Here is a 13444-nt window from a genome sequence, read left to right on the forward strand (position 1 = left end):
TCTAAGTTTCTTATAAAATTTGTTTTCAGGAGAGTGCGTAGAAGGGCTGCGGGACAATGACTACCTTCTGATCCACTCGTGTCGTCAGTGGACCACCATCACCGCCCACAGCTTGGAGGAGGGGCACTATGTCATTGGGCCAAAGATAGAGATTCCGGTACATTATGCAGGTAAAGCTCCTCTCAAGGGACAGGGCCATGGAAGGGTACTTGAATATGCTAATTTTCTCTCCACAGTGAGAAAATAGGAGTTGTCTATAAACTAGAGGATATAATGACTTGGACAAAGAAGAACAAAACACTTTGGTTACCAGATTCATTTTGTCATAGGAATTTCTAATTAATGCATGTAGTTAAGCATGAATTTTTTTTTTCTTTAATGATCTTGTGCGTTTTTTTAACTTTTTATTTTGTACTGGAGTATAGTCAGTTAACAATGTGAAAGTTTCAGGTGGACTGCAAAGGGACTCCGCCATACATGTACATGTGTGCATTCTCCCCCAGACTCCCCTCCTATCCAGGCTGCCACATAACATTGAGCAGAGTTCCCCGTTAAGCACAAATTCTTCTCAGATATTCATAAAATAAAAATGTTCCGAAGATCTTCTTTGGAAAGGCAGTCCATATGTGTAGGCAGCCTCTGAGCACAAGGATCTCTGAATTAACCTGAGCACAATTTGTGAATGACTTTGATTTCATGGTTTTACAAAATACCATTGCACAAACAAGCATTATGGTCTGGTTTTAAAAGTATTGAAAAGTCAGATACCTGCATATGTCCTTCTGCAAAGGAGCATTTAGAACACAGACAGCAGAGGTGACCTCACTGCTTTAGTTGAATCAGGATAATAGCTACTTTCCTGCCTCACTTGGAATTCTGTTCAGTGTAACATGTCACTGTTGCATTTATTTAACTAATTTTTAACTAGTTTAGTTAACATGTTAACTAAATTTACTGTTGTTTAACTAGTTCCTTTCCATGTCATTTAACTAATATTTATTAAGGGCTTTCTAAGTACTAGCACTGTTCTAGGAATTCAGGATCCATCTAGTAGCTTGAATGCATTTTCAATAGTGGCAGTTTATACATGCAGTTTTTAAAAAGCATTTTAAAAAGCATATATATATATATATCCTACACTTCCTTCTGTTCCTTATAATTCATTATGTGAAGGATCTTTTTCTTTTTCTCTAGTATCATTAATGTTTCAAAAGTCTGTAGCAGGATGCCCTAGACTGCTGTTATGTTTTTGAGCGAAACCTCTGCATTGCCCAGAGAGTTGTCTGTTTGGAAAAGGGGCTTCACTGTATTCCCACTGCCTAGAACAGCAGTAAATGGTATGTGTTCAGTAAATATTTATGGGATGTAAGAATGGTTTGGTCCCCTTTTTATTTCTAGGAGTCTTTATTGCTGGATATGACCGAGGGGTCACTAAACTTCTCAAAATCCTTATTACAGAAAAAATTTTAAGAAAAGATTTCTGTTGCCTGAAACTCTGTCCTAGAATTCTCTTTCCCAGCTGTGGGAGTAGCCTTCATAGAAAAAGGAGGAACATATAGCTACAGAAAGTGTTAAGAGTGATATTGGGAGCCAGGCAAAGGGACAGAGAATGAGAGCGAGCCTCCACCTGCCTGGTCTCTCCTGCCAGTGGTCACACGACAGGTGAGTTCCATGCTAGTTTTAGCCGAACCAAAATTATGGTTCCTGTACTTCATGGAAAACCAAGAAGGAAGATGTAAGGTTGTGATTCAGATGAATAAATTTACCTAATCTGTTGTGTTCTTTTAGCAGATTGACTTTTAGTCTTTCCCCCAAACCCTTGTGAATAGCTCTGTGACATCGCTTGTCCCAAACGAATGTTGTCATTTGATCAGATGTGCAGATTTCTTTAGAGACCCCATATACCACCAGTCTCTCTAACTTTCTGCTCAAAGCTCTCATGCTCTGATTCTAGTCCACTTCTCCAAACTTAACTTTTCCACTCTGAAGAGTGGGCCTTCCCCTCTGGCTAGATTAGTCACCTTCCTGTGTCCTGGACATTCTGAGTACTTTTCCGTGTAACCACTCCCCGGCCGGAGTTGCCTTCCTCAGCTGTGCTTCCGTCAGAGCCTGTCGTTGCATCAGGAGGCTGCTGGCTCCCCCAACTTGTCCCCATGTTGTCTCCTGATGTGCTTACCTTGTATCACATGCATTTGGCACACGTCCTCAGGTTTCACTCCATTACCTCTTCCTTGTACTTGTGCTTAGGCACTCGGTCATGTCCACTCTTTGTGACCCCATGGACTGTGGCCCACTTGGCTTCCCTGTCCATCAGATTCTCCAGGCAAGAATACGGGTGTGGATTGCCATTTCCTCCTCCAGGGGATCTTCCTGACCCAGGAATCAAACCCATGTCTCCTGTGTCTCCTGCTTTGCATGCAGATTCTTTACCTGCTGAGCCATTGCATGTACCCATATCTCCACTTGCCAGTTGGACTGTACACTCCTTAACAAGTGAGACTAATTCAAAAGGCCTTTGTGAGTCCTTTGGATCTGTACACAAAAGATACAGTTCTTTATGGCTGTGGATGTTCCATCCAGGGATCTCAAACTTGGCTACATATCTGGGAATCACCTGGGAAGCTTTAAAAATGACTGATGCCCAGTTCCACATCCAAGGTTCTGATTTAATTGGCTTTGAGTGTGGGCTGAGCATCAGGGTTTTTAATAGCTCCTCTTGTTATTCAGCCAAGGTTGGAAATCCTTTGTTCTGGAGTGGGCATTCGCTGTGTCAGATGATGAGATTTCCCCAAACACCTGCAAATACTTGCAAATGTTTTGTTGTTCTAAATATATATATTTTTTACATTCATCTTCCGTTGGGATAAAAAATGGTATGCGGACAGCTTACTGTTTATCTGCAAGGAAAGTGATAGTGCACTTAATTGGGAACCCCAGGCAGTATATTGCAAATGATACTTTTTCATTTTTAAAGTAAAGTTAAAGACTAAAAGGAAATATGAGCACTAAGATTCCACCACTTTACATGAAAAGAAAGAAAACATATTAAAGGAAGAAAAATTTGAAATGGAACTGTCTTAGTTCAAGTTGCTGTAACAAAATTCCATAGACTGGTGGGATTGTAAATAACAGAAATTTCTTTCTTGAGAAGTCCAAGATCAAAGTGCCAGTAAGTCTGATGTCTGGTGAGAGCCCACTTTCTGGTTTTCAGATGGTTATTTTCTTGCTGTGTCCTCATATGGTAGAGAGAGAGAGAGAGAAAGAAGAGAGAGATCGAGAGTGAGAGAGAACAATCAGCTTTCCTGAGTCTTTTCTTACAAGGGCACTAATCTCATTCATGAAGGCTCCACCCTCAGGACTAATTGCCCTCCAAAGACCCCACCTCCAAATTCCATCACATTGGGGATTTAGCCTTCAGGATCTGACTTTGGGAGAATGTAAACATTCAGTCCATAGCAAGGAACCAGTGTTTTATGAGACTTGATAAAATCATTTCAAAGAACATCCTCAGGTATATTTTATTTCAAAGGATTTATGACCAAGTCCAGCCTTTGGAAGAAAGAGAGCATAAAGTAAATAGTGGAGGCTAAAAATACCATTTATGTCTCTGGTTTAGTAGTGTTCTAATTTTCGTTAGTAAAAGAAACACTTATTCATGCATATTTCACTAATTTGTTATAACTTCATTTACATTGAGAGTCATCACTCATTCTTTGAGAAAAATAATTAATTAAATACGTTTGATGTAGGAATAAAATCTACCAGCTTTGTAATCAGCCTAGTTGGATTCCTGATTCTGCCACTTACTGTGTGTATTTGGGCAAGTTACTCCACCTCTCTGGATCTCAATTTCCTCATCTATAAAGTGGAGACAATGAGTGCCTTTCTCTTTGGGTGGTTGTGAAGATTAAAAGAGGTGATGCAAGTGAAGCGCCTTTCTGAGTGCTTGTTTGTATAGTCACTCAGTCGGGTCTGACTCTGCAACCCCATGGACTGTAGCCCTGCAGGCTCCCCAGTCCATAGGATTCTCCCAGGCAAGAATACTGGAGTGGGTTGCCATTTCCTTCTTCAGGGGGTCTTCCCAACTCAGTAATCATACCCCAGTGTCCTGCATTGCAGGCAGATTCTTTACCACTGAGCGAAGTGGGAAATGCTTACTATTAATACTTCCCAAGTGCTCCATGGTGTTAATGGTGGTGATTATCGTAACGATAGCAGCACAATGTTTCTGAAGATTTAACTCTGTTTTGAAGTGCAGATTACAAGTTGAATTACTTTGAGTTGAATGCTCATTAAAGCAGACTGACACCCCTCAGAGCTGTTTTGGCTACTTTTTGTTGTTGTTGTTGTTTTAAACTTATTTTGAGGCTGCAATAGTATGATATATTCCTTTATATTATTTACCCAATTTGGACCATTATTTTGCCATGTTTGTTGTATTCTTTTCCTCCATCTCTTTCTCTACATGCAGGCACACACCCACACACACACCCATATTATTTATTTATTTATCCCAAATCTTTGGAGCAGACGACACGCATCCCCCTTGTACTTTATTATATGGTTCCTAAAAACAAGGATATCCTCTTATGTAACCACAGTACTGTCAGCAAATTCAGGACATTTAATACTTTGATTTAATCTGCAGTGCACGTTCCGGTTTTGTCATTTGTCCCAATAATATTCTTTTCCCTCCAGGACAGCATCTAGTCTGAGACCACTTACTGGTTTTTCCTATCATGTCCCTTTAGTCTCCTTATTTAATCTGGGACCGTTCCTCAGCCTTTCTCGTGTTTCTTGACAATCTAGAAGCATGTAGGCAAGTTGCTTTTTAGAATAACCCTCACTTTGGGTTCCACAGTCTCTTCATGATTAGACTGAGATTATGCACTTTGGGCTGGTTGTGTCCTCCTCGGTGAGATCACACCTGGAGACACAGGTGTCCCTCTGTCCCTTACTGGTGACCTTGATTTTGATCACTTGGTTAAGACGTCTGATTTCTCTGCTGTATAATTAGCATGTGCTTTGTGTTACTGGGAAGTTTGAAAGAAGATTCTTTGAGATTCTGTGGGTATCCTGTTCCTTCTCTAACTCCCTACCCCGTTTTATTGAGCAGTTGTTGATGATACCTGTCTGATTCAATTTTTACTTTGAAGGTGGTAAAATAGTGCATTTCTAACATAACTCCATCATTCCTTCTTCCGTGTGTTGTCATTCTACTGTAAGGAAGAGCTGTCCCTCCCTCCCACTGTGCCCTTACTTACCTGTTATTATCAGCATGGAGTTACGGATTCTTACTTCATGCAGGGGGTCAAAATATCTTCCTGTCCTTGTTTATTTTGATGCTCGACTTGTCCAGATTTTGCCATTTGGGTACAAGCTGGCCTGTCCATCTTTATGACTTGCCCCCTTTGTCCTTATTTTCTGGTGGCAGCTGTTTTTCTCCTTCTCTGTGTACCATTTCCGTCAGGGCCACGGCACTGTGCTGTCCCAGGCAACACCCCTTACTTTGTGGTCTCTCTAAGTGGTGTCCCTTGGAGTTGTGCAGTACACAGCCTAGGCAGCCATACACAGCTCTGTTCACATATATTCCAAAAAATAGCAAACCTCAGCATTTTTAGAAAAATCACAATCCCGAGTGCCTTTCCCATATTTTTAATCAGAGATTTTCATGAAAGTCTTCATGTGAAAAGAAATACTGTCATAAAATTTTCAGAGAAGAGAAATACGACTTGAAGTTCTTAGCAGAATTACACTCTCACGTGGTGGTGATAAGAATCACCTTACTCTGAATTCTGAAATTATTAGGTGTGCTTTGAAAAAAAAAAATAAAGACGTCCCTCTTTCTGATGAAGTAAATTTTTTATTTGGAATAAAAAGAATTTTCTTGGTTTAACAAACAGTTGATTCCGAGAGAGAGAATGTGTTTAGTCAGCATCACGTATTTTGCTAACAGCAGAGAAACCACTCAAGAAAAATTGGCATAGGGTTTAGAAATGTGATGGCCACTTTCACACACGTTTTAGTCAAAAGGCATCACAGATCAATTTTATCTAAGCTCTAACTTCTTGTTGCTACCAAAAGGGCAAAGATTTCCTAAGGAATGTACAGTGGGGAATTCGGAATTTTTATGCATACTCAGGCCATCTAAACTCCTGCCTGGCCTACTCCACTCATAACTCACCCTGAACATCTCTTACCTCCCCAGTTTATCTTGACTTGTTAAATGACAACAACAAAAGAAAACAAAAATTTCTTTTTAAGAAAAAGGAACCTAGTGCAACTTAATTACAGCCAATAGTTTGTAAAGATGAATGATCTCCCTTTAACAGTTCAGATTTCTCTTCATCAAATTCCTTTTGTCTCTACAGTTCAGAGCGATCGGTCAAGCTCACTCAACATTGCTTACACTAAAGCAAGTGTCTCGGGTTTAGGCTGAACCTTCCTAGGGTATTAACCCTGATTTAGTATTCACAATTTGACATTTTGTCCGTTAAAACTAATGTAAACTTCAGACTCCACAAAAAGCTGAATATGCTCTTGCCTCTGGAATTTGCCCTTTTAAGCTCCAAGTTTCCAACTTATAAAATGGAGATTTTCCTTAGAAAATGTCGTGAACATTCTCTGAGCTCTAATTTGTGTTATTGACTCAACAGCTTCCCTACCTCAAGATGAGTACTAAATAATGTTACCTCCTCATTCTTACCTCTCTCCTGAAAACTAACCAGGAAGAGCTGTCCAGGGACAGAGCTCTGAGAAGTCAGATGAATCAGAATGGGAGGTGTCTGTGTACCCATGGTCCACCACTTGGGGAAGTAGTGGGATTCTGCCTGGGTTTATGAAAATGCACATCATTCAGTGGCATGCTTGGTGTCTTCACCAAACAGACTGCCACTTGAACATAAGCATTTGAGATAAACGCTAGCCACATTTGGCTTCTATTTTTAAATTCTCAGCCTTCTGCAAATCCAGTAACTCTTTAATAAGCTAAAATAATCTCAGTACTTCCCTCCTCCGGTCAATCCTAAAGGAAATCAACCCTGAATATTTGATGCTGAAGCTGAAATTCCAGTACTTGGCCATCTGATACAAACCTCCAACTCATTGGAAAAGACCCTGATCCTGGGAAAGATTGAAGGCATGAGGAGAATGGGGTGACAGAGGATGAGATGGTTAGATAGCATCACCGACTCCATGGACATGAATTTCAGCAAACTCCAGGAGATAGTAAAGGGCCAAGGAGCCTGGCATGCTGCAGTTCAGTTCAGTCGCTCAGTCGTGTCCGACTCTCTGTGACCCCATGAATCGCAGCACGCCAGGCCTCCCTGTCCATCACCAACTCCCGGAGTTCACCCAGACTCACATCCATTGAGTCAGTGATGCCATCCAGCCATCTCATCCTCTGTCGTCCCCTTCTCCTCCTGCCCCCAATCCCTCCCAGCATCAGAGTCTTTTCCAATGAGTCAACTCTTCGCATGAGGTAGCCAAAGTACTGGAGTTTCAGCTTTAGCATCATTCCTTCCAAAGAAATCCCAGGGCTGATCTCCTTCAGAATGGACTGGTTGGATCTCCTTGCAGTCCAAGGGACTCTCAAGAGTCTTCTCCAACACCACAGTTCAAAAGCATCAATTCTTCGGCACTCAGCCTTCTTCACAGTCCAACTCTCACATCCATACATGACCACAGGAAAAACCATAGCCTTGACCAGATGAACCTTTGTTGGCAAAGTAATGTCTCTGCTTTTGAATATGCTATCTAGGTTGGTCATAACTTTCCTTCCAAGGAGTAAGCATCTTTTAATTTCATGGCTACAGTCACCATCTGCAGTGATTTTGGAGCCCAGAAAAATAAAGTCTGACACTGTTTCCACTGTTTGCCCATCTATTTCCCATGAAGTGATGGGACCGGATGCCATGATCTTCGTTTTCTGAATGTTGAGCTTTAAGCCAACTTTTTCACTCTCCACTTTCACATTTATCAAGAGGCTTTTGAGTTCCTCTTCACTTTCTGCCATAAGGGTGGTGTTATCTGCATATCTGAGGTTATTGATATTTCTCCCGGCAATCTTGATTCCAGCTTGTGCTTCTTCCAGTCCAGCATTTCTCATGATGTACTCTGCATAGAAGTTAAATAAGCAGGGTGACAATATACAGCCTTGATGTACTCCTTTTCCTATTTGGAACCAGTCTGTTGTTCCATGTCCTGTTCTAACTGTTGCTTCCTGACCTGCATACAAATTTCTCAAGAGGCAGATCAGGTGGTCTGGTATTCCCATCTCTTTCAGAATTTTCCACAGTTTATTGTGATCCACACAGTCAAAGGCTTTGGCATAGTCAATAAAGCAGAAATAGATGTTTTTCTGGAACTCTCTTGCTTTTTCCATGATCCAGCGGATGTTGGCAATTTGATCTCTGGTTCCTCTACCTTTTCTAAAACCAGCTTGAACATCAGGAAGTTCACGGTTCACATATTGCTGAAGCCTGGCTTGGAGAATTTTGAGCATTACTTTACTAGCATGTGAGATGAGGGCAATTGTGTGGTAGTTTGAGCATTCTTTGGCATTGCCTTTCTTTGGGATTGGAATGAAAACTGACTTTTTCCAGTCCTGTGGCCACTGCTGAGTTTTCCAAATGTGGTGGCATATTGAGTGCAACACTTTCACGGCATCATCTTTCAGGATTTGAAATAGCTCCACTGGAATTCCATCACCTCCACTGGCTTTGTTCGTAGTGATGCTTTCTAAGGCCCACTTGACTTCTCATTCCAGGATGTCTGGCTCTAGGTCTGTGATCACACCATCGTGATTATCTGGATCGTGAAGATGTTTTTTGTACATCTTCTGTGTATTTTTGCCATCTCTTCTTAATATCTTCTGCTTCTGTTAGGTCCATACCACTTCTGTCCTTTATTGAGCCCATCTTTGCATGAAATGTTCCCTTGATATCTCTAATTTTCTTGAAGAGATCTCTAGTCTTTCCCATTCTGTTGTTTTCCTCTGTTTCTTTGCATTGATCGCTGAAGAAGGCTTTCTTAACTCTTCTTGCTATTCTTTGGAACTCTGCATTCAGATGCTTTTATCTTTCCTTTTCTCCTTTGCTTTTCACTTCTCTTCTTTTCACAGCTATTTGTAAGGCCTCCCCAGACAGCCATTTTGCTTTTTTGCATTTCTTTTCCATGGGGATGGTCTTGATCCCTGTCTCCTGTACAATGTCACGAACCTCTTTCCATAGTTCATCAGGCACTCTGTCTATGAGATCTAGGCCCTTAAATCTATTTCTCACTTCCACTGTATAATCATAAGGGATTTGATTTAGGTCATACCTGAATGGTCTAGTGGTTTTCCCTACGTTGTTCAGGGGATCGCAAAGAGTCGGACACAGCTTAGCGACTGCACATCAACAACAGCTTCCCTCCTAGCTACAAATGTACACAAATAAGTAACAGTGAAGCCCAAGGTTAGTTAGAATTGCTTATGAAATCTGCAAGGCCTTTAGCAAGCACCTGCATTTATATCAGCAGTACCTGTTTTTAAAAATGCAGGATGTGCAGTGTCTGTCTCTCAGGCAAAATTATAGTAATGTGGTATCTAACATAACCTTGAATTGTAATCACTGAACAAAAGAAAATGTTGAAACAAGCTAATTTTATTCTCCTGGGTTGTGAGTTTAATTAGTGTGAATCATCCATTTATAAAAGTAACTAGTTGTGTAGAGCAGTATGTGTACTTTCTCTGTTTTATGGTATAAAGCTAATGTGATAAAATGGAAAGTAACCAGTCTGTCTTTTAAAAAGTCCTCAGTACAAATATTGGGCTTCTGAGGTGCATCAGTGGTAAAGAATCCACCTGCCAGTGCAGGAGACTTGGGTTCGATCCCTTAGTCAGAAGATTCCCTGGAGAAGGAAACAACAATCTCGCTTGGGAAGTCCCATGGACAGAGAAGCCTGGTGGGCAATACTCCAATGGTTTTCCAAAAAAAAAAAAAGAGTCAAAGATGACTTAATGACTAAATGATAACCACAGTACATGGCAAGCGATATTATCCCAACCAGTTTTGCCAGTACCAGTAATAAATATTAGCTAAGAAATAACCCTTTTTCATAATTGAATCTTTAGGTCACAGTTAGCAATAACTTAATTTTATTTAGTGCTTGCTCTTGTTGCTTCCCTAGTGGCTCAGACGGTAAAGAATCTGCCTGCAATGGGAAAGACCTGGGTTTGATCACTAGATTGGAAGATCACCTGGAGGAGGGCATGATAACCCACTCCAGTACTCTTGCCTGGAGAATCCCCATAAACAGAGGAGCCTGGCGGGCTTCAGGCCATGGGGTTGCAAAGAGTCGAACGTGACTGAGCAACTAAGCACATATTCTCTTGTTGGGCTTCCCTGGTGGCTCAGCGGTAAAGAATCTGCCTACAGTGCAGGAGACACAGGAGATGCGGGTTCAGTCCCTGGGTTGGGAAGATCCCCTGGAGGAGGGTAATGGCAACCCGCTCCAGTATTCTTACACTGGAAATCCCGTGGACAGAGGAGCCTGGTGAGTTGTGGCCAATGAGGTCACAGAGTCAGACACGACTGAAGCAACTAACCACACACACACATTACATTCTCTTGCTAATTCAGCATTTTGCTTGTATGTCTTCATGTAGCTTTCACAACAAACCCACGAGGCAGGTTCTATTTTCTGTATTTGTGCACCAATGAGAACTGAAGTTTAAAGACATTGAGGATCTTGTAATATTACCCAGCTAATGGGTGTGATTGGAACCCAGGACTTGCAGCTCCACAACCTGTTTCCCCCACTGCAGTTCCTCTTGAATGTGCTACAAGGCACTTCCACATGGAAGTCATCCCGACCATCACAGAAAAGAGAGATCTTTTAGAATTTGCTGGTAAATTTACTGAAGCTTCTGCTTTTCTCTCCTTTCACCCAGCTCCCCACGTGTATTCTGACTCTAGGGGAAAACTAAGGAAACATATATTTATCTTGACCTTTTCTAGATTTATAAGTCATCTGCATACAGGTGACGTTCTCATCTCTCAAGTAAATTACAGAAAGTGGCAAAGACAGAAGAGCTGCATGGAGAGCCCTGGGCCGGGGAGGGGATGGAGGGAACGTGGGGGGCTTCCTACCCAAGTCTGGAGGCCGGGGAGAGGGTCTTTTAAGTGTGACTGAGGACATTGGTGGTCTTCTAATGGACAGTCTCAGTGAATAAATGGGAGAAAAATCAGACTTCACGAGGGGGTTAAAAATGAGTGGAAGGTGAGACAGCAGGCATGAATAACTATGTTTGTCACAGTATGTTAAAGAAAAGCTAAGGGAGAGGACATAGGAGTGAAAGGCTTCTGATCTTTTTTTTTTTTTTTTAACAATAACAGAGTTGGAGGCATCTTTCCTGGTTGGAGGATTACTCAAGAGAGGATAAAGGGGGAAACTAATTAATATAATAGCCCAGCGTCTAGGAAGTTGTCTCTGCCGTTGTTTCCTCTTCATGATGCAGTTGGTGTAGCTACTGTAACAGTGTTTGTGGTCAGAGGTCGGATGAATTGTTTCTTTCACACTTGGGTGTCGCCCAGATGTTTTAACTCAAAACAAAGATAAAGAATTTAATGTAAGCATCAACCTTTGACAGAAGAATGACTTGAGGATTGTTGTCAGCCTTTGGTATAGTTTTCTAGTTTTACTTCTAAATACTTAAGAATAATAACCCAAGTAAACTAGAATGTGAATGGCATTCATCCTGAGATGATACGAGGGAATTAATCTTGATTTTGTGTTAGGTGTTATTCTAGTGTTACAGTTTTGAAGGAAAACATCCTTGTTTGTTAGAGACACACTGAATTATTTAGGGGAAGGGGAATATGATTTTCATGTATAAAATACTTCAAAATCAAACATCAACATAGATGAATATTGGGCAGGCTGTTAAAGTTGTTTAGTCTAGGTAAAGGGTAGAGGGTATTCATTTTTTGTATGTTTCAAAATTTTTTGTAATAAAAAGGGGAAAAGGACTCCCTGACGACAACCAGCAGCAAAGTGAATTTTTGTGTCCAACTCTCCGGTGGTATTCTTAACGAAACCACCCCTACCTCAGTCCTTGAACCCTACTTACAGTCTTAAGTAACTTCTGGAGGGGTGAAAGTTCACCTTTCCCTGGGTTGTTCTGTTCCAGGGTCAAGTGTAGAAACAGCCCAGTGCGAGGTGAACCAGAGAGAAATGATTCCCTTTTCGCCACGTGGTGGAACCATCCCCAGCCTCCTTTGGGGGCTTGATTGCTCCCAGTCCGTCAGCTCCCAGGGGTTGACAGAGTTGGTGGTGATAATTTAAGTATAGAGGAGAGGGGGTGGGTGTGTGTGTGTGTAAGTTGAGTGAGATTTGAGAAGAAAGGAAATGTTTCTCATTAAATTCTTTTTCATTAGTTTCCCCTTAAAATCAGAGCTCTATGGGAGAAATGGAAAGGGGGCGTATGAGTAAATGCGGGGCAGAGTCAGTGTCACAGTATGCGGCTTTTCTTGATCTGTAAACATGGGTACAAAACTGGCATAAAATATTTGAGAATCCCTCGATTGCTATTTTCACTGCCTGTTTACTCTCAGAATCCTTGAAAATCACATACAGAAAACCTAGGCTCTGAAATGTAAAACAGACAGGGTATGCAAACAGGGGTGGTGTTTAGAGTTCAAAACTCCAGGCTGCTGTTCTCTCTTTTTTCTCCCCACCCCCCCAGCTTATATGTCAGTCCCGAATGGAAGGTTAGTACTTGAAAGAGGATCACTCCAGCTCCAGTCTGGTTTAACCTATGAGATGATGTGATTAACATCAGGTGGAAAGTTTGAACAAGCTGCCTGTAACCACGCTGTTAATGGGGTGTTTATAACATGGGTGGGGATGGGTTCGTCTCACTTCGTAATTTGATTTCCATGTTGGATTTGTACCTCCGAGAGGTGGTGTGACCTTTTCAAAGGTTCCCTTTCGGCTTTTAAGAATTGCTTTGAGGGTTTTTTTTGTTTTTTTGTTTTTTTTTCTTTGCGGAAAACAGGCTTCATATGTTCCAAAACTGATGCAGTGCTGGTAAAGCTTCATGAAGTCACTTTGCTCCATTTCTTAGATTTGGAGTCACTTACCTTTATGACTCACCCTCCAGGACAGTCGTGTGCTGGCCTTCTGTTAAACCTCTTACCCAACTGGGGAGTTGTCAGGTGTGCTATCCACAGTAAAACGATGCACCTCGTGTACCGTGTGAGCCTTTCTGACATTTAGGGCAAGAAGGAGATGATTCAGACACTCACATGTGCTTTTTTCCCGGAAGATGTACCTCAGCAAGGCCTCCAACCTGTTAGGACTGGTTTACAGAACATCATGGGGTTTCGTCCCTAAGACTGAGTCAAGCCAATGAGTGAGCGTGAGACAAATGAGAAACACAGAGCTTTTACCTTCTACATGT

General features: G+C 41.6%; 1 protein-coding gene across 2 annotated transcripts in view; it reads left to right on the forward strand.

The window, feature by feature from the left end:
- The window catches only part of GAREM1 (GRB2 associated regulator of MAPK1 subtype 1), a 236071-nt gene that overhangs the window by 80488 nt on the left and 142139 nt on the right, over nt 1-13444 (forward strand). For both annotated transcript variants that reach the window (XM_061399653.1, XM_061399654.1), the window contains exon 2: nt 30-170. In XM_061399653.1, coding sequence (XP_061255637.1) covers nt 30-170 — 141 coding nt within the window. The remainder of the gene's footprint in view (nt 1-29; nt 171-13444) is intronic.

This window comes from Bos javanicus, chromosome 24, assembly GCF_032452875.1.
Source record: "Bos javanicus breed banteng chromosome 24, ARS-OSU_banteng_1.0, whole genome shotgun sequence".
Lineage (NCBI taxonomy): Eukaryota > Metazoa > Chordata > Mammalia > Artiodactyla > Bovidae > Bos > Bos javanicus.